The 24,525-nt window shown below is 38.5% G+C and overlaps 2 protein-coding genes across 5 annotated transcripts; both read left to right on the forward strand.

The window, feature by feature from the left end:
* Positions 1-1,058: 1,058 nt before the first annotated feature.
* On the forward strand, positions 1,059-5,145 carry LOC124298922 (eukaryotic translation initiation factor 2A). Of its 2 annotated transcripts, none has more exons than XM_046751596.1 (12): positions 1,059-1,303; positions 1,548-1,811; positions 2,022-2,121; positions 2,210-2,385; positions 2,781-2,869; positions 2,952-3,102; positions 3,200-3,370; positions 3,634-3,808; positions 3,906-4,069; positions 4,216-4,317; positions 4,468-4,730; positions 4,826-5,145. In XM_046751596.1, the coding sequence occupies exons 1-12, from the start codon at positions 1,276-1,278 to the stop codon at positions 4,949-4,951; spliced, it is 1,809 nt and encodes a 602-aa protein (XP_046607552.1). In that variant the 5' UTR covers positions 1,059-1,275; the 3' UTR covers positions 4,952-5,145. The 2 variants fall into 2 exon arrangements, with proteins under 2 accessions (XP_046607552.1, XP_046607553.1); XM_046751597.1 differs by lacking the exon at positions 1,059-1,303 and adding an exon at positions 1,335-1,472.
* Positions 5,146-5,905: 760 nt separating this feature from the next.
* LOC124299173 (probable ubiquitin carboxyl-terminal hydrolase FAF-X) lies at positions 5,906-23,522 on the forward strand. Of its 3 annotated transcripts, none has more exons than XM_046752173.1 (33): positions 5,906-5,981; positions 6,892-7,103; positions 7,826-8,093; positions 8,174-8,399; positions 8,543-8,677; positions 9,037-9,193; positions 9,500-9,823; positions 9,972-10,229; positions 10,370-10,468; positions 10,613-10,887; positions 11,225-11,426; positions 11,505-11,834; positions 12,043-12,377; positions 12,952-13,192; positions 13,794-13,931; positions 14,024-14,299; positions 14,398-15,034; positions 15,156-15,436; positions 15,741-15,992; positions 16,226-16,827; positions 17,232-17,405; positions 17,488-17,629; positions 18,031-18,335; positions 18,445-18,695; positions 18,843-19,018; positions 19,135-19,331; positions 19,571-19,698; positions 19,782-19,948; positions 20,163-20,419; positions 20,626-20,855; positions 21,084-21,286; positions 21,687-22,081; positions 22,661-23,522. In XM_046752173.1, exons 2-33 carry the CDS (start codon positions 7,035-7,037, stop codon positions 22,977-22,979), a joined length of 8,049 nt encoding a protein of 2,682 aa, XP_046608129.1. In that variant the 5' UTR covers positions 5,906-5,981; positions 6,892-7,034; the 3' UTR covers positions 22,980-23,522. The 3 variants fall into 3 exon arrangements, with proteins under 3 accessions (XP_046608129.1, XP_046608130.1, XP_046608128.1); XM_046752174.1 differs by lacking the exon at positions 5,906-5,981 and adding an exon at positions 6,024-6,265; XM_046752172.1 differs by lacking the exon at positions 5,906-5,981 and adding an exon at positions 6,312-6,605.
* Positions 23,523-24,525: the final 1,003 nt, after the last annotated feature.

A 24,525-nucleotide genomic window follows, 5' to 3' on the forward strand; every position in this document is an offset into this window, starting at 1 on the left:
AAAATCCTTTAGCCTTTTGCATTAAAACTTTCATACAACGTTACTCTGCCCAAAAGTTCAGCGAACTTAAAATCCATTTTGTCATACTAAGTTTAAGATCTTACAAAGTGTAACTCTGCGTTTGTGACTTTTAAATATCAAAACTTATAAAATAAACCAAGTTAGTCAAAATATCCAAAATATTAAAGTCAGTTATTCCGCTAAAACCTCTCACCAATCTACAAGTCATCGCATCCCGAATACTCTCGAAAAGGTAAGCCAAATTAAATCTTTTATCCAACAATTTCTCCCTCTTCGGTTCGTTCGATTAGAGCGACAGAATGCCCGTTGTCCGGTGTATTTCAATACTTAATCGGTAATTGGTGACCCAAACTACTGATGTGAGTCTGGCTGTAGCTGCGTGTGAATGTTTCCGGTGTCTAACATCTGGAGATTTCCACTAGGTACCGTTCCGACGTCACAATACGTTCCAAAGTCACCCGCTCTGTATGGTCTAACTCTATGACATAGAAATCCGTAACTAGAGGGAAGCCAGAGCGAGCCTACACGCTCGTGTTTTCGTGTTCGTGGTTTAGTACCGCTCTTTGACACGAAATAGAGGTTTAGAACTGATTCGTGACGTATTTGGCCGGTAAGCGCATGTTGTATAAAATGGCTTATGTATAAAGATATATGGCTGTGCTATCTCAAATCTATATAAACTTTAGAGCGTAACTACTGGAGGCAGTTACTCATTCTGTCAACCTCGCGAAAACTGCGAAAACTAAAGCCGTAGTGATGAGAGAGAGAAAGAGAGAGAGAAAAATACATATATATTCGGTATGGTTGTTTCATCTTCCATACGTTTCGCCTAACCAAGTGTACAACGACAAAAACATTATATTATTCGGATATATATATATATATATATATATATATATATATATATATATCTCACTCCTGACCACACTACCGTTGCATACATGCCAGTATGTGAGCGAAGCTGCCACTAGCAGCTAGTATAAGCGCACACGTATCTAGTCTTGTCCGCTGCGATCGCTGCGATCGCATTTCCAGTTATAATTCAAGCCCGGTAGAGTACAACAGTATTTGTGAAGCTACGAATTGTGAATCGTACGTACATGAATGCACGTAATCGTGGCATCCTTGTTTATCAAATTGGATAGGAAGAAGAAAGATCTACAAAAATTTAGGAACCCTCTGCAAGCACCAATTCATATCTGAAAATGTCGGATTAACTCGGATTCTGCAAGGGGCAGAAATATAAGTTACAAAATGGCCACGACCGTTCCTTGTATCGCTGGTAAGTCAGTTAATTTTTACGATAATTCTCGCCGGCGTTTTCCGTTGTTTCGTTAGTGTTTTCAGCTCACGCTTCCCCAGATAATCCTGCGTAACACGTACGAAGGCTATATCTGCAGAACATGTTCACGAGCGTACTGCTCGAGAGATTTCACCGTGCAATGCAGAAGGTGGAAAGATGAAGTCACTGAGTCATGAATTAATGCATACATAATATTTATATGGTTAAACGTATTTATCTACAGTGCGAGGTTCGACAGGAACGAGTCTGGGCCAGGGTCCACCAACCTATGAGCCAGTCAGTGGTTTCCCCCGCGATGCCAGTAGATCTTGTAAACTCATGGCTTTCAGCCCTGAGGGAAGATACTACGTCTGGACAAATGGAGTATCGTTGAAGATAGCTGCTACCGAAAATTGGCAAATAGTTGCTGAAATTAAACGGCCTAAGATCTCTGCCATAGATTTTTCACCCAAGGGAACCTACCTAGCAACTTGGGAACCATTTATAAGTACGTTGTATATTTCATAATTCTCATTTCCATGCGTATAGGATATTGATTATTCAGAAATTGACATAAATTCGGCAACTCTAATGATTAATGATTAAAATATTCTGAAAATATGATTCGATCAAATTAATGTGCAAACTTGATATTCCACTGATATGTTATAGCAAATGCTTAAGGCCCTTTTGCTCTACCATAAAATCCATGTTTCAGTATCGCAGGCTAATCCCCAGGGCTGTCCAAACCTCTGTATATGGAAATCTGAAAATGGAGAGCTGGTCAAGGATTTTATTCATAAGAAACAAATGGACTGGTAAGGGTGGGAAGATACATACAATTTCAAATTGGTTTGCCACACATTTCAAAATTTGATGATAATTCATTGCTGTAAATAATGCCAGGGAGCTTCAGTGGTCCAGTGATGAAAGGATATGTGGTATGCTGGTTAATAGCACTGTCAACTTCTATGAAGATGCCGATTTTTCTAAGGTTGTGAATAGGATAAACATGGCTAAGGTTGCAAAATTTAGTGTAGCGACAGGCAATCCCCCCTATCATATCCTTTGCAACATGCCAGGTAAATAAGTTATATTTCCATATACTCTGAATTTATGGTACACAGGGAAGGTTGAGTGCACATGCTTCAACCCATGCATAGATTTTATATAAATGAATGTAGCACAGTGCACACCACAAACCGCTGTGGACATAATGTTTGGAAAAAAGGAGTCATGCCCATAGCTCATCAACGGCATAACAGATGTCATACAAGAGATTAGATATGATTTTTTTCAATAGATTAGCAACAGTTCATAGCATGCGCTGTACTGTGTTCATTCATCTAAAATCTGTCCTCATCTTGACATATGTGTACTTGATCTTCCTTGTTCACCGTAAAGTCATGATATTTTCCAACATTTGTCCGAATTTCTCTGCAATAATTTTGGTAATTTTATGCATATATATTTGCAGGATCATCTGGCCAGCCCTCTTTTGGCAGACTATTTCAATATCCTAAATTTGAAGCATCACAGTCTTTGGCTAATAAAAGTTTTTTTCAGGTAAATATCAGTGCCTGCAAGGTAGACATTTCTACAATGTAAATATTTACTTACATGTGAATTGCATTTTACTGTGTTACAGTCTGATAGAGTGGATATATATTGGAACAAACGAGGAACTAGTGCACTATTGATGACAAGCACAGAGGTAGACAAAACAGGTGCGTCATACTACGGGAAACAAACATTGCATTACCTTGATACCAAAGGTCAAACTGCAATGGTAATGCTTGGTAAGCAACACTTTTATCGAATTTCAAGTCCAAATGACTAGATTCCTGTAACGATTTTTTTTCATTTGAAAACCTGATTCAATAAGATTATTTGCAGGGAAGGAAGGTCCAATTCATAGTGTTGAATGGTCACCAAAGCATGTGGAATTTTGTGTAATTTATGGATTCATGCCAGCTAAAACTACTTTGTTCAACCTCAAGTGTGAACCAGTCTTTGAATTTGGCACAAAACACCGGAACAGCATATACTACAATCCACAGGGGAACAATATCCTTTTATTCTACGCAATTGAGGAAAAATTGCTGGTAATGTCAGATAATCTGCAGATTTTTCTTGTATGTACTAATCTAACTTTTTGCAACTATTTTCACTGTGGTTTAGACTGATTGTAATGAGACTTTACAATTCACATATAATCAAGAAACTTACTAACATTGCTTCAGTGTAAACAAAATCCATTCTTTTTCACGTTTATAATAAAGTACAATCTTGTTCAATGAACTAATCAAAATTCCTTGACTGCTGTGAAATTTTGATCTTGGCTGGGTTCGGCAATCTGAATGGTGGTGTCGAGCTCTGGGATGTTGGAAGCAGGAAACTTATTGCCAAAATTGAGGCTCCGGATACGACGTTGCTTCGTTGGTCACCTGACGGTGAGCATTTTGTGACCGCAACTACCGCTCCAAGACTTCGTATGGGAAATGGGTAAGATACAAACAAAGAAGTTTTTCCTTACAACTGACATACTGTAACACATATTAACCATCAAGTAATTGTAAGTAAATAATATACCCTATCACAGATTCAAGATTTGGCACTATACGGGAACCCTGCTCTATGAGAGGCCATGGAACAAGCAGGAAGAGTTGTGGGAGGTACTGTGGCAGACGTACCCTCGTAATACGTTTATGGAAAAACCGATCAGTTATCGGGCTGTGGAAGGGATTACCTCCAGTCAACCTCAAGGTTGGTAGAGAGAGATCTCAAAGAAATATCTTAATATATTTGATACTCAGAATATGGTAATAAACTTGAAATTTTACCCTGATGATAACATCACGGTTTGTGGTTAGTGATGTACTAACTCTATTTTATCTGCCCATTATAAACAGCTTCGAAACAAGCATATCGGCCACCTTCGGCGAGGGGGCAGATTATTAATTTCAAACTACATGATGATATAGACGAACCAGGCCCTAGGTACAGTTCGGAATGTAAGTATTAGGTTTGGACTATGACTTGAATTATTGTTTCATACAATCAATTATTAGAATACCGAACTGTAGAGAATTTTTCGATGCTGCAGACTGTGATATTTGTCACAACCAAATCTGGATACCTAATGCAATTTGACTAATTTACAGCTAATCCCTCTAAAGCTGCTTTGAAGCTAAAAAAGAAGCGGGAAGCAAAGAAAGCAAAGAAAGAATTGGAGGCAGCAGCCGGAGTGGAGGCTGTGGCAACAACAACGTTGACAGCGCCTATAACAGGTATAACAACAACGTGCCAACAGACTAGGCCGAGCAATTCGAGTTTCAATGGACCTTCGTGCAATAACGTTGTAGACTCGGATTCTTGCCTCACAGATGATCCAGAGAAAAACAAAAAAATAAAGAAAGTTAAAAGCGTAAGTAAACCAATGCTATTGCGTGATTCAGCGAATAGAGAGGATGTAATTATTTTTAGGAAGAAAAACTTATTTTTTGTACTTTTGTTTTGCAGAAGCTGGATCAGATAACAAAGTTGAAAGAACAGTTGGAGGCAGGCAAGCACTTGGAGATAAATCAGTTGGATAAAATTAAAAAGGAAGCTGAGCTTTTAAAAGAACTTGAACAACTTGTTTTATGATGCCAACCTTTTTCCAAAAGTATCTCAACAAAACAGTTGGATTGCATGTATCAATCCGAAGAATAAATATTGTACACAATGTGCACACACATTTATACACACGAATATATATACTATGCTTGTGAGCCTACCAATTGCTCATAATGTTATGTACAGTTTAATGAGATTTATCAGAAATAAATTATTAAACGCAATCCTATCATAGATACGTAATAGTAGGTATTGTGTTAATAGGGTAACATTTTCTTTTCATGATCATCCGAATCTCGCACCGTCGTATGTCTCCTTTCGATCGTGAAATTTTCCTGATTTGTTAAAACTATTTTAGGCGTCATCTAAACGTGGCAAATTATTCGGGAAAATCCTTGGATCGAACATTTAATTTCGTCCAGTTATTTTTGAAGGTGATGTCCAATGTGTATGACTAGTATCTACAGCTGACAGAAATCTTTTCGTGTAGTATACGTATATGTGTTCCTTGAATATCAAACCACAAGAGCAGAGAACCGAAATATCTTCGGTCAACGGAGAGAGAAGGCAAATTGTCCCAAGTCGCTCGAAATAGATGATTTAAAGTTTCGCGGGCTGCTTGTGCAGGTACGCAGGTGATAGCTCTGAGCAAAGAGATTCTCTTTGACTCTGACTGCAATTTAAATTGCGTTATTGATAGAAATGTAATCGTGTCTTTCGTAGACAAATACTTGCTTTGGAAGTACATACACCTTGAAAGATTTAATCGGTGACATACGGGTGAGTTCTAGCAATTCCGGGACTTGGCAAAATATTGCTGAAAAGCAGAAACATCAAATAATAGATCTAGCACAGAACAGACTTGCGGCCGGCGATAATGCGATGGTGGCGGCAGTTGTGACGCCAATGCTAGACAAGCGACGACGCCGCGGGTCGGGGCAGGGCGGGGTAAGGCGAACGCAGCGCTACGGTCGTGTTTAGTGTTTACAGATTTGCAGTGAGTTCGTAACGTCACGTCAAAACTGCCAGGACTAATTTATACAACAATTATTATGTAAAGGTTGGTTATCACCACATAATATGGTACGGTGAACCGTCCGCGATACAGGGGGTGATTGTAATCCGAAAACTTGGAAGTAGAAGGGTGAAAAGATACGCGTTATACCACGTTTGATATTCATCACCGTAGTGCCAATCATTAAGAAAGTCGCCATTTTGTCTGGATACCCGGTCGGGTGAATAGGGCGAAAAATATTGTACCGCCGTTCACCCTCGGCAAGTTTGTCATCACGGATGAATTGATGAAATGTCGGGATTCTGAGATAGCTTCGCTAGGCGTTAGTGGTTAGTTTCATGTTACTGTGACGCGTTACGAGGCCCGACAGCCTGACGAAGAAGTTGCGAGCGAAGTCGTCCGGTGGCGAGGCTAGGCGAACAAATCTTGACAAAGTTTCTTTGTTAATTCATAATACTATCCTATATTCATGTTTTTGCAACGTCATAGTGAACGGTCAGTCTCCGCAATTCGCCAGTTCGATTTCCATAATCTAAATCATCCGTTTGACGTAGACACCGACTTTTAACGTTCCCAGTAACGATGTTGAAGAGTATCTTACTTCACGACGATTTCACGGTTCATACCCTCGCGTGACAGCCGCGTCGCGGTGACACACAACGGGCCCGGGTACGTAGACTCCTGGCTCAAGTTGCTACGACTTCTTGGTCACTATAACGATGGGGATGTGTTCTTACTACCCTTTTTCTTCCCTTGATATACTTGTAAACTCTGGTTTCATAATGTGCATTTAATGATCAGTGTCTCATTTGGTACTCAAAAGTATCGCATTTAATTGAGTAGTAACCAATTGCATTGCATGCAATTGATTCTCAGGTACACACAGAGATCCACAAGTTTGTTTGAACCTTTTCAAAGTACTGAAAATCACCCGTTCTTTGTAATCTTATTTTAGATAATGTAGATGTACAGCTAGTGGAACAAGGCCTTTAGGATATAATATTTAATGCCATTGAATGTGTCGGATGCTCATTGTCGTGGTGGCATCCAAAGGACCAAAGGATCATAGAATAATTGGGGCAGAGTAAAGGCTGCAAAATGACGATTGCCACAAGGGGACAGGGAGTCGGGGTAGACCCTCCCGAAGGTCAGCAGCAAACTGCTCAGGTATGCTAATTGATCAATGAACTGATACGTTCCATAAGTTCTCATCACATAAGGCTGACGTTGATAACGTTAACATAACAATACATCAGGAGAAAAATTTATTGTTGGGAAATTTTAGTATGACTTTCAAGGAGTTCACTTTTCAGAATTAGTGTATATTTTGTTCATCATGATGTACTAAATTTGTGAATGTTGTAAAAATGCGGAATAGGTATTTTTCCTAAACATACATCGTTTCGGTAACTTTACTAATTTCATCCTCATCTTATCAACCGGCCTCATTGCCTCATTGAATCACAATCCTATATGGCTATGATGTACAAGGGTATAGAAAAAGTATTATGTTGTCTATTATTACTCTTATGTTTTTTTTTGCGATTTACGAGGCTGAAGTTAGTAACGTTAATGTAATGACACATCAGGAGAAAAAATTATTATTGGGCAATTTTAAGATGACTGTCAAGTCGTTGGTTTTTCAGGATCAGTGTACATTTTGTATATAACGGTTTACTAAGTTTTGGAAAGTCACAAAGCTGCGAATTATTGAATTTTTTTAAACATGCATCGTTTTAGTAACGTTGATAACTTCATCCTCATACAGACTTCCAGTTCAGAGTTTAATCAGAAATACTAATTTTACAAGTAATTGACAAACGATGCTTGAAAGCAGTTGGTTGATGTGATATTTATATCGAAATGTTAACTGAGAATATTACCGATAGATCCATAGCCCACCAGGGCCTCAGCAATTGGTCGATGCCATGTCTGGGCTTCAGTTGACAGAGAATGTCGGACAGAGTGAAATATCTACCGAACCTCTTAACCCTGCAGATGACAGTAATGAAAGACGTAACGGCGAGCCTGACTTTCCCCGTTCTAAGCTAGCAATGCTGGATGAGAAAATATCTAGCCCTCGTTGGGTGGTTCCCGTGTTACCCGAACAAGAATTAGAATGCTTGATGCAAGCCAGCATTGATTTATGCCGCAAAAGTATGCGAATATTGATTAACTATAATTTATTTAATATTTGCCTTTTGTGTCACCATTGTGATGCTATTTGTAATTTTTAGAATTAGATGTCCAAAGTGAAGCGTGCCAGCGCTTTTTTCGTGAAGGCTTGACAATATCATTCACCAAAATCTTGACTGACGACGCTGTGAATAGCTGGAAGCTGAATATACATAACTGTATAAATGCGAGCTGCGAACGTCTGGTGGAACTTTGTGTTCTCAAGCTGGACGAAGACTGGTTTCCTCTTCTGGACTTACTCGCAATGGTGTTTAATCCCAACAACAAGTATGTTATTCTTTCATTATAAAATAAACTAAACACATAATTAGCGAGTAGTTTGTGCTTTGAATATCAAACATTCTCATGGACATATGAGGTATTTCAAATGTTGAATGTGGAGTTGCTGATAGTAGCATTGATATTTTCAGATTTCACACTTTCAATGCAGCCAGAGCTTCTGAGACTGTGCCACAAGGTAGTAATATTCCAGATGAAGAACTATATGCTCGGCCTACATCCGACCCCAGAAGCCCTCGTGGTTGGCTTGTAGATCTTATAAATAGGTAAGTTGTTATTGAAATATTAATCGATAACCTTTTCATATTCCAACTTGCACAAGATATTACGCTTTTTGAAAGATTATATAGATCTGAAAAGATGTCAGTTGTTGTCATTTTATATGTTGTAAGCAATAGTAGAATGTTTGGGCCATCTAACGCCACCTCACAGTAAGAATCCCTTAGTATTGTATTCCTTGTTCACTGATTTTAATGAATCGTGCATCTATCTAATTTGTTGATTTCCTTGCTAATTAATCAAAAAAAGTAAACCAGATCATTCATAAATTGAAAACTTGGATGTTCACTCTGTTTTTGAGCAGATAATTTGTATATACGTAAAAAAAAATGAAAATATTTCATAGGTTTGGAAGCCTGAATGGATTTGAAATATTACTCTCGAGGTTTCAAAGTGGGCGGAATTTGACAGTGCCTGTGATCCACGCTTTGATCAAACCTTTCGGACAATGTTACGAACTTTTGACTGTTCATACAATTATCAAGTACCTGATGCCCATAGTGGTGAGCATGCCTTATGGTTCTGAGCAATACATTCGTAGTTCTGTATATTGCAGCTTTAAAATAGAGAAAAAGGAAAATATCTAGATGGTCGTTTTAACATGTAATTTGTATACCTATAATTGTACAACTGGAAAAATATCAAATTCTAAAAAACTTGAAATAGTGCTTACATTTGGGTAAATGTTTTTAACATAACTTCATTCACAATATTGAGATAAATAAATACTTGCTCCTCTTTGCATGAAAAATTGAATCGCTGGAATTATTACTCCAAATGTTATAATACGTTTTCTGTAAATTAAACAGGAAATGGTTCCAGTTATATTGGATAATTTAACAGATGAAGAGTTGAAAAAGGAAGCCAAGAACGAATCAAAAAATGATGCCATCTCGGCAATAATCAAGGCCACTAAGTGTTTGGTGTCACGTGTGCCTCAGCCAGATGAAATGATAAAGAATTTAGAAATATTAAGACTAAAGATGATACTGAGACTTCTGCAAATATCTTCCTTCAATGGAAAAATGAACGCTTTAAACGAGGTTAATAAAGTAATTGCCAGTGTAAGCTACTATCCCCATCGGAATCCAGGTCTTGACGAAGAAGAATGGCTTACAGCAGAGAGAATGGCGGTATGTTCTGTTTTTACTCTTTATTTGCTTGCTTAATCCTATATGGTTTCCTTGCATCATATAATTATAGTCCCAATTTGCTCTGAATTCTATTTTCATGTTATTACAGCTGCATTTGTCCTATTCGTTTTAATTATCGTAATTTCAGAAATGGATCAAAGACAACGGAGTGTTGGAAATTGTTCTAAGAGATTCTCTCCATCAACCTCAGTATGTAGAAAAACTGGAAAAGATTCTTCGATTTATCATCAAGGAGCGTGCATTGACTGTCCAAGATTTGGATGCAGTATGGGCTGCTCAGGCTGGCAAGCACGAGGCCATAGTGAAAAATGTTCATGATTTACTTGCCAAATTGGCATGGGACTTTAGTGCTGATCAACTGGACCACTTATTTGAGTGTTTTCAGGTAAGTGAATTTATCTATTACAATCATATTTCCAAGCGTTCACTTTAGGTATTTTACAGTATAATGTATAATGTATCTACATTTACGTGACCGCATGACTTCAATAACTTGTCTGAACATTGCATGTACACATTTTTCAGTCGAGTTGGAAGACCGCGAACAAGAAGCAACGTGAAAAGCTATTAGAACTAATAAGACGACTCGCTGAGGATGACAAGGATGGCGTAATGGCACATAAGGTTCGAAGTACATAACATATGAATCAATTAAATTTTTTGTTGGCCTTAGATGCCTGTAATTAGTAACCCGATGGAAAATATTCGACTTGTCATTATGAAACCATTTTGTTACTTATAACTCCTTGCTCTTTGAAAAATTTTTAGGTGCTCACTCTTTTCTGGAATCTTGCGCACTCTGACGAGGTACCAACGGAAATAATGGACCAGGCATTGAATGCTCATGTCAAAATATTAGATTACTCTTGCTCCCAAGAGCGGGATGCCCAAAAAACAATATGGCTTGACAAGTGTGTTGAGGAGTTAAAGAGCGGGGACAAATGGGCTCTACCTGCTTTAAAACAGATACGTGAAATATGTTGTCTCTATGAGCCAAACCCAAATATGGGCGTTAGTCAGCGTAGTCACCACGTATATTACAGGTAACTATGGATGTGCTGACACCTAAATAATTATTACATGATACAATTATGCGTAGTAAATATGAGAAACCGTCACTTCTGTTTTGGTGGAAGTTTTTTGAATTATCATATTCCAAATATAAACCAAACTCGCATATAAGATGACCCTTGATTCTGAGACAGTATTTTAGGGTAGATTTCTTAGTTATCTACACATAAGACAGTTCCGCGTATAAGACGAGGACGATTTTGATGGCTGTCAATGGCAAATAACCTTGGTTTATGTTCGGAACAATACAATAATATACACTGCTGACGTTATAAAAATTATGGAATAATAATAACATTTTCTCTCCAGACAAGAAGTTATAGAGCGTTTACAAAATCAACACTCCGTTGTGATACTTGTTACAAATAGCTTAACGAATTATATGGACAAAGTACGGCGCATAGTAAAGGAGAATTCAGAAATCGATGCCACTACGTTTATGCCGGATCGTCGTTACAATCATATTGTTCAAGTCCAAGAAAGACTGAATTTTTTGAGGTTCTTACTTAAGGTATGTAATCAATGAATCGTGAACACTTAAATACACTTATTGATGAACGACTGTGCTAATATTCTGTTCATTGTACAGGATGGCCAGTTGTGGTTATGTGCAGAACAGGCTAAGCAAATATGGCAATGTTTGGCGGAGCAAGCAGTATTTGTTTCTGATCGGGAAGCTTGTTTCAAATGGTTTTCAAAGTTAATGGGTGAAGAGCCTGATCTTGACCCAGCAATAAACAAAGACTTTTTTGAAAACAACATACTTCAGTTGGATCCTGCTCTCTTAACAGAGAGTGGTATAAAGTGTTACGAAAGATTTTTCAAAGCTGTCAACTCTAAGGAGGGTAAATTGAAACTAAAAAGGCGGACATTTTTGATGGATGATGTTGATCTCATCGGCACAGATTATTTGTGGCGGGTAAGTTAAACTCTGAAGAGATGTTCAGCTTTTTTTATTTGCGATTCCTGCAATTATCAAAAGCACATAATCATTGATTCATGCTTTCTTTTTCATCCCAACACTGACAGTATGCATTGTACTTCAATATTGTTGTTACTAATTAACTCAACGACCAAATCAATAGAAAATTCACAGAACATACTCATGATAAATTCTTAATCTGCAGGTAGTTACAAACAGTCCCGACGAGATTGCAAATCGTGGCATTGAACTGCTCAAAGAAGTAAACACGAATTTGGGGCCACGGCTGCAAGCTTCTGTTTTAGCATTTCACGAAACTTACATCGCCGAGTGTTTAGACAGGTTAAAGGCTCATTACGATACCGTATCTGTATTAAGTAAGGTATACCTTGACAGTAAAGAAGAACGGGAAGACCAAGTGGCTAATACAATACAAATGGAAGCGGTGAAAATGTGCCGGGTGATGATGGTACTTCAAGAGTATCTAAACGAGTGTGATGCCGCCTTTCCAGGGGAGAGGAAAATTCTACCGCTGCATCGGTGAGTCTGGTTATTTTTCAAATACCAACTAACAGTTAGTAGCGGAGTACTTGTTTTTTTGTCACTGCACATACTAGATAGTGTATTGTTCTGAGTATGAATGGACCTTGAAAATAAGGCAAATTTTGAGTGTTTGACTGTATTTCAGTAATTATTCTTTAAACATACCTGTGAACTCAATTCTGTACACAAGTTAAGCATATCCAGCACCAGAAACCTTGAGTTATATTCCGAACAATATGGTATTCCCAACCCTTGCATCAACGTAAGCACTCCACTCCAATATACAGTCTTAATATCATACTTGTCAGTTCGTTTATTGTCATGATCAGACCTTCAGTGTTTATTCAGGCCAATTTTTGCGTGCCTAAGCAAAATTGAGCGATTAGCAACGTTTAAAGCGAAGCACTTGAATTTTGAGTCAGACTGCTTATAAGCCACATGACAAGTATATTTGTTGAATCACCATCAAACACAAGCGTTTCGAATACGAGTTGTGTATTCTGTGTTGCAAAAAGTTTTCAACATTACAGAGAAACAGAGAATACACGAATTATTGTATATATGTTTACAGAGCAGTTCGTGGGAAGCATTTATCTTTGGTAATTCGATTCGCTAGTCCTGGTCGTAATGTTGATGACATAGATATTTATACACATACCAAAGATACACTTGCATCCTTAAGGCGCCAAGTGCTACGAAGAATCAAAGCTAGTGGTACCAACGTTAAACTAGATTTGTTTATCAACGGAGAACCTCTTGAGCAAGCCGATGACAGAAAATTACTTTGTCAACTGCCGCTGAGAGACAAAATGGTTTGTGTGCACATAATGACTTTTTTTATAACTACTATATTTGTTTACTGTTGTAACCTTTTTGTTTACTTATTTTCATAAAAAGTTTAGTGCCTGGTAAAATAGTCACTGGTATAATTCGATTAAAATTCTATTAAATTTCTGATTGAAATAATACTCGTTAAGAAATTGGGATCTGACCTTCACGCAAAAAAAACCCCACTTGGGTGGGGTAAATTCATACCCCCAACTCATACATAATGCTAATTTCCGATAAGAAAAAAGTTAGCGGTACGAATTTACACCCAATTTGGGCTTTTTTTACGTGAGGGGAAATCTCGCAGAATGCTATCTTGTGGCAAGAAAATATACTACAGTAACCGGATCGCATTTATTTATAAAAATCGTTTTTCAACGTATATTTCACTCTGTGTTAACTCAACATACCTAAGCATAAGTCGAATCACTTACAAGAAGTTTTCTGTTTCTTTCATTTCGTATATTATAGTTAATTTGATCAGCTGTTAGCCCAGTTACATTGCCATTGCTCTAGTCATGCTTCTACTTTAGATCCCAATATGCGACGTATATCATAAGTAAGCTCTGTTTTTCATCATTACAGTTGTTGTCAGCTAAATTGAGTCAGGTCAATAGCAACATACCTAGTTCCCCTGAAAGTAGTTCTGATAGCTCAACCAGTTCGCCTCATCATCCGTACGATGGGCCAAATTTGGAAGCAGAAAATAATCTACCTGGTGTGGTGAGTATTTATATTCGTCCTGAAAAAATGTATAAGTGAATACACATATTTGGATATTTCATGTAAAATTTGGTTTTACCCTATTTGTGTAGGTAATCTCGCAGCGCCCTCAACATGCTGTATTTTTCTTCCAACTTTCTGACCTTGGGTGTAGCTTGCAATATCCCCAGCTTCGTGATGGTGCTCGTAATATATTGGCACTGGTACCCCCTGACACGTTAACAGTAGCTCGTCTTCAATGGTTTTTCGGCCGTTACAGAGGCTCCGATGATGATGTCTCTCAGAGTCAACACTGCAATGAAGAAAACACCAATGTTGAATGCCTATTTTTTGCTGCCAGTCCTAGCCAAGTCTTATACAATATGATGGTATGCATTTTGTCTCATAACATCATACTTCACGGCAGTGCTGCACAGTAATACAAATGTATGAATGTATGTATATCAATATTATCAATTTTATTCAGGTACTGTACGCACTTCTGATGCCTGCACTAGACCCAATGTCGGATAGAGCTTTCGAATTTCAATACAATTTCATTAAAAGTGGTGAAGCTAGCGTCATTCTAGACATGCTCACCAAGAACAAATTTCTTCCGAATGCTGATGAGTCAACGAAACGAGCCGCATATCTCACTGTTTTGAAATTGTGCAAGTTATTACTGACTGTAGTAGGAAATGTGATGGTGCGTGTTATCGATGAAGTAGTGCAGCAACAATCGTCTAGCCCGGAAAATCATGAAAATAACGATAATCACAACAGTGGCGTTCGCGGGCCAATAGCTGTACTGAAACAGGCACTGCACAGTGTTCCAAATCAAAATACAGAGCATATGTTGCGAAGTGTTGCAGCAAAGTTAGCTCAGCATCTCGCTGACCAGATGTTGTCAGGGGGAACTGAGTCTGATAGGTGTCGGCAGCTTTTTGTTCAGGCGTTATCTTGGGACTTACCAGACATTGCAACTATACGTGCAATTGTACGGTTGGCTTGGGCTTCGTCTACCGGAAATTTGACCAACGTTAATGCCTCCACAGAGGTATTACATGCAGTGCATGAGACCTGTCAGAAAGAGCAGAGGAAACCAGATGTTGAGGATGAACTAGGTAAAAACCTTATCCTCCCAAGTCATCTGCTTCTTCTTCAATTAATGTTGCATACAAAAACCATGTACTAACTAACTAGCTGCATCATAATCTTTAATTAACGTTAAGCAATTGTCCACAGTATGTAAGGAAGCATTGGAAGTATTAGCAATAGCGTTGGTGCTTAATCCCAGTGCACTCGAAAATCTCACAAGACATGAGATGTGGCAAACGTTCTTGATAGATCTTGTTCTGCTGAGTGTATCGCGGGAAGTGAGGGTAGCTGCTGCTGATCAATTTCTACTGATATCCACCTGGTGCAGCGTTGGTCACCAACAACTCCAATTTACCATCACTCTCCTCTTTAGTGTTCTCAATACAACGGTGGTAGAATATGCAAAACAAAGCCACGAATACTTTCAGGTAGTTATTGTGATATTTATCATGCATACTTCGGCTGCTGGGTTCTAACTCTCCAAAGTTGGCGTTTACCATTTGAGAGATTGTTAGATTCCGGTAACGTAAGTGTACATCTGTTCGTGTTCTGCACTTATGTAAGTCTGTACGTGTGGGGCGACTGGTATCACAGGAAACAATTAGTTTATGGGCATTTTTTTAAATTTTATGTTGCTGTATTTCAAATTGATTGAGTTGGTGCAAATTTTGAATCTGCACAGGTATCACGTTACATATATTTGAAATAATCTGTTCCCTGTTTCATTTTCAGCTTCTCTGCAGATTGTTGAACTATGCCCATGTGGCGGGGTGTCCATTAGCTACCGCCGAAACCCTGCTGAATGACGAAATTACTTGGTTAAAGAAAGTAAGGGACAAAGTTAGGGAGACCGGGGAAAGTCAGACTGAAGAAGCTGTTCTTGAAGGTCATCTTGGCCTGGCCAAGGAATTACTGTCTTTTTTACCACCAGGTAAAAAGTACGAGTTGGGCTCGGATGAGAAACGTGGTGTTAATCTAATAAAGGTATTTTTCTTATTTTAGGACGAACTTGACTCTCAGAAAAAGTGCATACTGAGTGCAAATTCCCTATTCTTCAGGTAATAGAAAAGTTAGAAATCTCAGAATACTGCACTTAGGGCGCACTTTTTCTGCAAATCGAATTCGCCATTAGACACTTCGTCAAATGTTGAATTATTGCATATCATGCCTGACACTTGTGTATTTCACACTTACTCATTTGTTAACCCTTAACGTAGGAGTTGGTGGAAGACTTTGTATTTCCGGCTTCAAGGCTGATGCTTCAGCTCTGCGGTACGGGTGAACTTTGTTCACCACAGACATCACCTGTTTGCTCAAGTCCACTGTCTACAAGTGCTGCGTTGGATCTGCTCGTCGGTCTCTGTGTAGGCTGTGTGCCAAACATGAAACTTCTAGTCACTATGCTTACAGACATGTTTTATTCGGAAAGAGACGAGCCACTCGTTGAATGGGACTACCTGCCACCAGTAGGGCCAAGGCCCACTAAGGGGTTTGTAGGCTTGAAAAACGCTGGGGCTACATGCTACATGAATTCAGTGCTACAACAGTTGTACATGGTAGAAAGCATAAGGGTGGGTCTTTTGGCGGCTGAAGGCGCTGCGACCGACGTAAATGAAGACTTTTCTGGCGAGGAGAGGACAGAAGGGGAACAAACTGTTGAGGCAAATGACAATGACACAAATGAGGAGAAATGCGGTGCCGATGAGTCCAGGAAAGAGTACAACGTTGGCATTCTCAAACATGTCCAAGCAATATTTGGTCATCTGGCTTACAGCAAACTTCAGTACTATATACCCCGTGGCCTATGGAAACATTTCAAGTAAAACACACCATACACATACACATATATACATACAGTGCAACCTCTGAATAATCCCTCTCCAAATAAGTCCGCTTCCCCTAATCTTCGCTCGAGAGTTGCCCCCACTACTTCACGCATCGTCGTACATCGCAGAATCGGCGGCGAACCTCTGAATAAGTCCGCCCGTGGAAATTGTGTTTTGGTCTCAATTTTCGGTCAAAATTCGGTCCGCGGGTGGGGGTAACTCATTTCTCGGAATTATATGCCCCTAACCGCCCGAGTCCGGTCTTATTCGGAGGTTGCACTGTATATGTATATAAATCTTATAAGTGCAGTACACTATAGTGACTATTTATTACTGTATCAGTTTTGTTGGTTGTCATATCATATTTTAGATATTCTAAGTTTCACTACATTTTTAGACTTCAGGGTGAGCCTGTCAATCTGAGGGAACAGCAAGATGCAGTCGAGTTCTTTATGAGTTTAGTAGAGAGTTTAGACGAAGCGCTTAAAGCACTCGGACACGAACAGATCATGGGCAAAATATTAGGTGGTTCGTACAGTGATCAGAAGATCTGCAAGGGTTGTCCTCACAGGTATGGTGTCAATCCTATAAATTGATATCATCAGTTTCTTATTGTCCTCGCTAACTATTGAATATGGACAATTCTATTTAAGGTACTCAAAAGAGGAGCCGTTCAGTGTGATTAGCGTAGATATCAGAAATCATAGCAATTTGCTCGACTCTTTAGAACAGTATGTTAAAGGTGAGCTTCTTGAGGGAGCTGACGCATACCATTGTGACAAATGCAACAAAAAGGTACATTTTGGATAAATATTCTGTAACGTGTGCCTATGGTTTACTTAAACGTTTTTTCTCTTCCACATTTGTCCCATTCGGATCTATGCATCTCATTTATACCCATTACTAAAGCCATTGAACTATAATTCAACTAGAACGCTCACTGCATGGCTTGGTATATGGTTGACTTTCAGCCGACAGAGATTGCTCGGAGGAGAAGTGCTGTCTCTCTTGCTCCGGTACAGTCTCAACTTTCAACAAAACATTTTTGTTTAGACTATGCCATGCATGCACAGTAGCTAGTAGAAAGAGACAGCACTTCACCTCCGAGTTATCATTTTCGGCTGAAACCCTACCACCTCAGTAAGCATTCCAGTTATATCATAGTTCAGTACCTAAAACCATCACTGCTGTTGCAGGTTGTAACTGTCAAACGGTTATGCGTAAAAAAGCTTCCACCAATATTGGCAATTCAATTGAAGAGATTCGAATATGACTTCGAAAGGGTTTGTGCGATCAAGTTCAACGACTACTTTGAGTTCCCAAGAGATTTAGATATGGAGCCATATACGGTTTCGGGACTTGCTAAGTTAGAGGGTGAGGTAATTGATTGCGACTTTGAGGAAGCAAATAGAGGAACTTGTACCAAGTATCAGTTGAGTGGAATAGTTGTTCACAGTGGGCAGGCAAGCGGTGGTCATTACTACTCATACGTTTTACACAGGTGTGTTTTATTGAGTTACGTATATCAAAGAAATATTAAACAGATCTTTCTTTTCTGCATCGTAAATGTGGTCATTTTATACTGAGCATAATTTTGATTCCATATCCAGGCAAAATGATGGGACTGCAAAATGGTACAAATTTGATGACGGTGAAGTAACTGAATGCAAAATGGAAGAAGAAGAAGAGATGAAAACTCAGTGTTTTGGTGGTGATTACATGGGTGAAGTGTTTGATCATATGCTCAAACGAATGAGTTACAGAAGACAAAAACGATGGTGGAATGCATATATGCTTTTTTACACAAGACTGGATGTTGAAGAAAATTCTCTGATGAAAAGCGTCAACGAGTTGTCCCTCTGTGAGTGGTCCGCTGTTTGTATAATTCTATATTCGTCCACCTTGTCAAATTCCTACCTTTGGTCCACAAGGACACAGATGTTATAACAAATATGGGAAAGGATAAATAACCTTTTCAGTGGTGCAAATACTTTTTTTTTATTCACAGATACAAAGCTCGGTGTGATGAAGATGCCACCTGCGATTGAATATAGTGTCAGGAAGCAGAACATTAAGTTTATGCACAATCGGAATCAATTTAGTGCTGAATATTTTCAATTCATAAGAAAGTTGGTATTCTGCAATCCACACACAGTAAATCGGCTGAACATGAATGACAGACTTGTAAGTTTTTACTACTGCCATGTGGCAATGTTCAATGAGGACTGTGCGTGTGTGTTATGTACATACTGCATATCATCAGTGCTTGTCAAATAAGATAAATGTGTTGCTTTTTACAGAGCCCTGAATCAGAGGAACTGGCGATGCTCTCTGTGCAGTTAGCATCACGATTTTTATTTTATACCGGTTTTCACACAAAGAAAACTCTTAGAGGAGCTGCCACGGACTGGTATGACATTCTCTGTCATCATCTGCGTGGTAGTAAGGCAGTTCGTTCGTGGTTTGCCCACAACGTCCTCTTCAACCACCCCCACAGGTTTAAACAAGTTTTTCTTTCTACCACTACTATGCAAAAGCTATTTCCTAAACCAATATTGTCCCTGTGTATTTTTGCTTCTGGTCTTGCTCCTTTGGCAACTTAAGATTTTAACCGTCTTTATGAGGATTTTGAATATATTATATTTGATGATTCAATGCATACACTTATACAGTTATGCAAGTCATTGACCTATATATCGATAACTTTAATAATGTCTTCGTTTAATTGAATTATAGATTCTGTGAATACCTACTAAGCTGTCCTAGTACTGAGGTACGAACAGCTTTCCTGAAGATATTGGTATTTCTCGCTCATTTTTCACTGCAGGATGGTCCCTGCGTGCCACCTAGTCTTAATGCGCCAAGTAAGCTTTTATTCCGTTTTATATCTTGTGTTTAACTTTATGAATAGTACGTATCGCCATTTTATGTACTATTTTATTTGTAGCGATACTGTTGGATCCTACGGCAACTCTCAGCGACCACCTCTTACACGCAGTTTTATCATTACTTCATCGCGAGGTCTCTGATCATGGCCGTTACCTACCCCATTATTTCTCTCTATTTCATATGTATGCAAGCCTGGGTCTTGCGGAAAAAGCACAGCTGCTTAAGGTAATCATAAACTAGGAATAGAAATCTTATCCCTAACTGAATTATAGAATACTATCTGCATTTATGAAAAAAATTGACTTACAAACGACTTGAAGAAAATGGGGATCAACTCCAGTGTGTAATAATTTTAGGATCACTTTAGTGATTGAACTTAGCATTTACTTTTATATTTTTAAATCATAATAATGATGTATCTGTTATTGATATATTATAGCTGAACGTGCCGGTAACGTTCATGTTGGTAGCAATAGATGAAGGACCTGGACCTACAATAAAATATCAGTATCCCGAACTGACAAAGCTGCATCAAGTTGTAAGTATGTTACTACGATGCTGTGATGTATCATCCAGGACGCAGTCGAGTTATACTGCAGCTCCATTGCCAAATCCATATGGTGAGCCATCGTGCCAGCCAGACTACCTTATGCCAATACAGCCACAGGCGGCCGAGATACTCTTCGTCAGAACAAGGTAATGAAGCATTGTCTTGGTTAATAATAAATCGAAACTATTATTACTCTATGAAAAATTAATGATTATTAGTAATTGTTTCAAATTAACGAGTTCAAAGTAATGAGCGACGAATGTTTTTCTTTCTGAATGTTAAAATACTATCCGATTTCATACAAATATCAACTTAAATGTTTCATGTGTTATGATATTAATCATCCTTACAGTTACATGAAGAAACTTATTGAGGATGCAAATGTTACCGAAGATACAGTAAAACTTCTACAGTACTGTTGCTGGGAAAATCCACATCTTTCTAGGACTGTACTCAGCGAATTGTTATGGCAAATTGGCTTTGCCTACACTCACGAGTTGAGGCATCACACAGATCTTTTACTTGCCATGTTACTCATTGAAGACTCATGGCAAACTCATCGTGTTCACAATGCTTTGAAAGGTATTGACGGTATTTATCCATGTATAGAGAGTTAGTTACAGAAATGCTTATTTATACTATGACAAGAATTATGTCAGGGTATCCTCAATTTTTTCTGTCAATAACAAGCTACAAAACTATGTAAAGCATGGTTGAGTATGAGGATCTACCATTGATGCATGTGAACATTTACACTTTTTTGTGCAACATCCACGAAACAGTTTGTATGTAAAAGATTACTTCTTACAGGAGTACCTGAAGAAAGAGAGGGCCTTTTCGAGACCATACAACGTAGCAAGAATCACTATCAAAAACGAGCTTACCAATGCATTAAATGTATGGTTCAGTTGTTCAGTAAATGCGGACCAGCACATCAGCTCTTACACCTTAATCCAGAATTGAAACGAAAGTGGACGCTTGCTATCAGATGGTTACAAGAAGAACTTGACAAGGTTTTGATAGATTGAAATAATTACATTTCTATTTTTTATCTGATTACTAGAAGTAAGGAATTTCGGATATAATCTATGACAATGTTATGTGAGTACATTCAGTTGTATTCATGGTAATCATGGTTATGCATCCACGAGAGATACGTGTTGTCCTTTACGTACATAACTGACTAACTCAAAGGGTCATATTGACAACTTCAATTTGTGTGAAAGAAGGTACAACTGATTATAACTCAACCTTTCTACTGGTTGAATTTGGAAAATCGCACTCAGTGAGACCAGTTAAAAATGATGGTAGACACAATATCATTTTCCACTTATTGGCTCACTTGTGGGTCTTATCAATTAAGTTGCTCACTATAATTAATTTTTTCCCGTTTTATCTTGTGAAATTTCGCAGAGACCGTATACATCAAATGCGCAGTATGCTTATAATAATTGGTCACCACCTGCCCAGTCCAATGAATCAACGAATGGTTACTTTTTGGAGCGTAGCAATAGCGCTAAGAAGACACTTGAGCAAGCATACGAATTGTGCCCTGATGACGGACAAGAGGTTGAAGATGCCAGCGAAGAAGCCACTGATGATGCAGAAAGATATGCACAACAGCAGCAGCAGCAGCAGCAGCAACAGCAGCAGCAGCAGCAGCAGCAGCAGCAGCAGCAGCAGCAGCAACAGCAGCAGCAACAGCAACAGCAGTACGTGCAACTATCACAACTGGCACAACTATCGCATGACTTGCAAACTCCACGAAATGCTGTTAGAAGGAGGCATGGAAAAAAATTGAATTGGGCGTGAGTCGACTTTTAAAGTACTTCACAATACATCTATGAGCAAGTAACTGGAAGTACTCGCTTTTTGCAACCTCATTGTGTCATCTATCATACCAAAACTCGCATCTCAAGATGTATTCAGGAGACGTATGTGTTTATTAAACATTGTTTGAACTGCAACTTGTAGTGTAACACCTAAGAACCACTTTACATGTGGTGCAAACAACTTGCTTAACGCGGAGTTACTTGTGCTGCATATTTTTTTGTAAAGGCAAATTCTAGCTTAGTAGAGCTAAAAACTGAATAAGTACTCGAATAGTAAATACATACAGATACGTGTCCTGAAGAAAATGTGGCTTTATCATTTCACCACTTAGTTCTTCGATTTCAGCACAATTTTAACTTAACTTTTGATGTAAAGCCATCGCATTCCTGCATTACTGATTGTATTCGACTAGAACCAAATATACACAGATGTCAATACACATTCCACTATACGATTCATCTTTCATACTTACACTTGCATGCTTTATTCGTTTTTCAAATGTTTTGAACTACAATTTCATATCTTTATGTGCATATGTGTGTGTGTGTATATAGCCGTCACTATGAACCTGAAACTGAACGTGAACTGGATGATGAGTTGAGGCAATGTGTTCTGCGACAACGACAACAGCAGCCACTGCAGCAACAACAACCACAACAACAGCAGCAACAACAACTACCACAACAAGACCAGCAACAACAACTACTGCAGCAGCAGCAGCAACAGCCACAACATGACCCTCAGCCACTCCATCCAGAATCAGAATCTTCATCACCAACTCATTCACTTCGAAGTACTGTATCGATTGTGAGGTCGGCGTCACCGATCCCCCAGAATGGTGACCCTCCCCAAGGCTCAAGCCAGGATCCATAATGGACCATTAGTGACGGCGGTGGATCCATTCATTTACGAACGCTTCGATATTGCATTAATCTTGCACCAGATGCACAGTGCCGAATGAATAGAATCACTTCATTCTTACATATAGTTGAAGCAAACCTTATAAGTCTGCTTTTCCGAATGGAGTGTTGGTTGATGTTGTTTATACCAAGTTACATTGTTCTCGGACATTTTGATACGTGCATGGAAAGCGTCGTATGTCAAGCTGGGACAAGTCCACAATACGACCGATTCCAGTAATCAACTATATCAATAATAATTACAATACATTGGTAGTTAAAAACGAGGGATGTATCGTGGTCAAGAGATTGACAAGTTTGTATAAATGTATAGTGCGGTTAATATTGTTGGATCCCGTTTCTAACCATCAAGAATACAAAGACATGATAGAATGATGAAACGGCAAGTGGAAAAAAAAACAGAAAGAGAATGTGGAGGAAAAAAGGGAAAGGAAGATATCGAGAATCAGAAATAAGGAGCGAAAGAAATAGTAACAATGAGATAAAAAGGAAGAAAGGGCGAAGAGCGGAAAAGTTATTAAAATTAGAAAAATTCATTAATTTAAAAAAAGTAAAAATATGAATACAAAAGCAGACAAGCAAACAAAAACAAAAGTAAATGTAAACGAAAGTAAGCGAACGCAATTTTCCATATAGTGTAATATTTACCTACGATGTAAATTTGAACATAATTGAACTTCTTAATAAACACTTTGAAACTAAATTTACAACGGTTCTATAATCAGGCTAAATCAGCTGCACTACACACAGCATTGCCGTAAAATGTTGTTGCCATATTATTATACAGGTCGGTTTTGTGTCAAAGACTAGTAAATCATAAAAATTCATTAAGGATAATACATAACATAGCCGGTTGCGAATATATTTGTCGGCTTGTACGGTATAGCGATGTGACATCGAGCCTTAATTTTTCAGAAATACTCATGCCCAGCGGGGTATCAATATTAGATGACACAACGCTAAAACCCACGGATTATTGTAGAATAATGTTATATAAAAAAGGTATAGAAGGTCATGAAATGAGTACGGTCAAGAGGGAAAATATCTCCTACTATTGTATTAAGGAATTGAAACGGAATGCTGCAGTGGTAGCAATTTAAGAACTTTGAACCAGTATATATGAGGCGTAGTTGTATTGTTGTAAAGCATGAATTGGTTTTATCAGAGCTTTCGTCTCTCGTCTCCACGATCCCTTGTTTGGTACACAGATCTCGCTCTTGACTCGAATTAGATAGTAAGCACCTGCATACATGTATGTATACAGGATATAATGTATAATCAAATGGATTGATAAACGATTTGAGACAATCGCTGCATGGCTCTGCCTCGGGGAAAAAATACCGAGTTATAGGTAGATATATATATAAATGCCGTGGAGATATCGGGAACTGTTCTGAATTAACAGCATACGTTATACATAATTATTGCACAGATAATATTATTAATTACTATGAATCTAACCAAATCATTACATCCGCCGCCATGAAACGGTCAACGAT

Source organism: Neodiprion virginianus, chromosome 2, assembly GCF_021901495.1.
Source record: "Neodiprion virginianus isolate iyNeoVirg1 chromosome 2, iyNeoVirg1.1, whole genome shotgun sequence".
Classification (NCBI taxonomy): domain Eukaryota; kingdom Metazoa; phylum Arthropoda; class Insecta; order Hymenoptera; family Diprionidae; genus Neodiprion; species Neodiprion virginianus.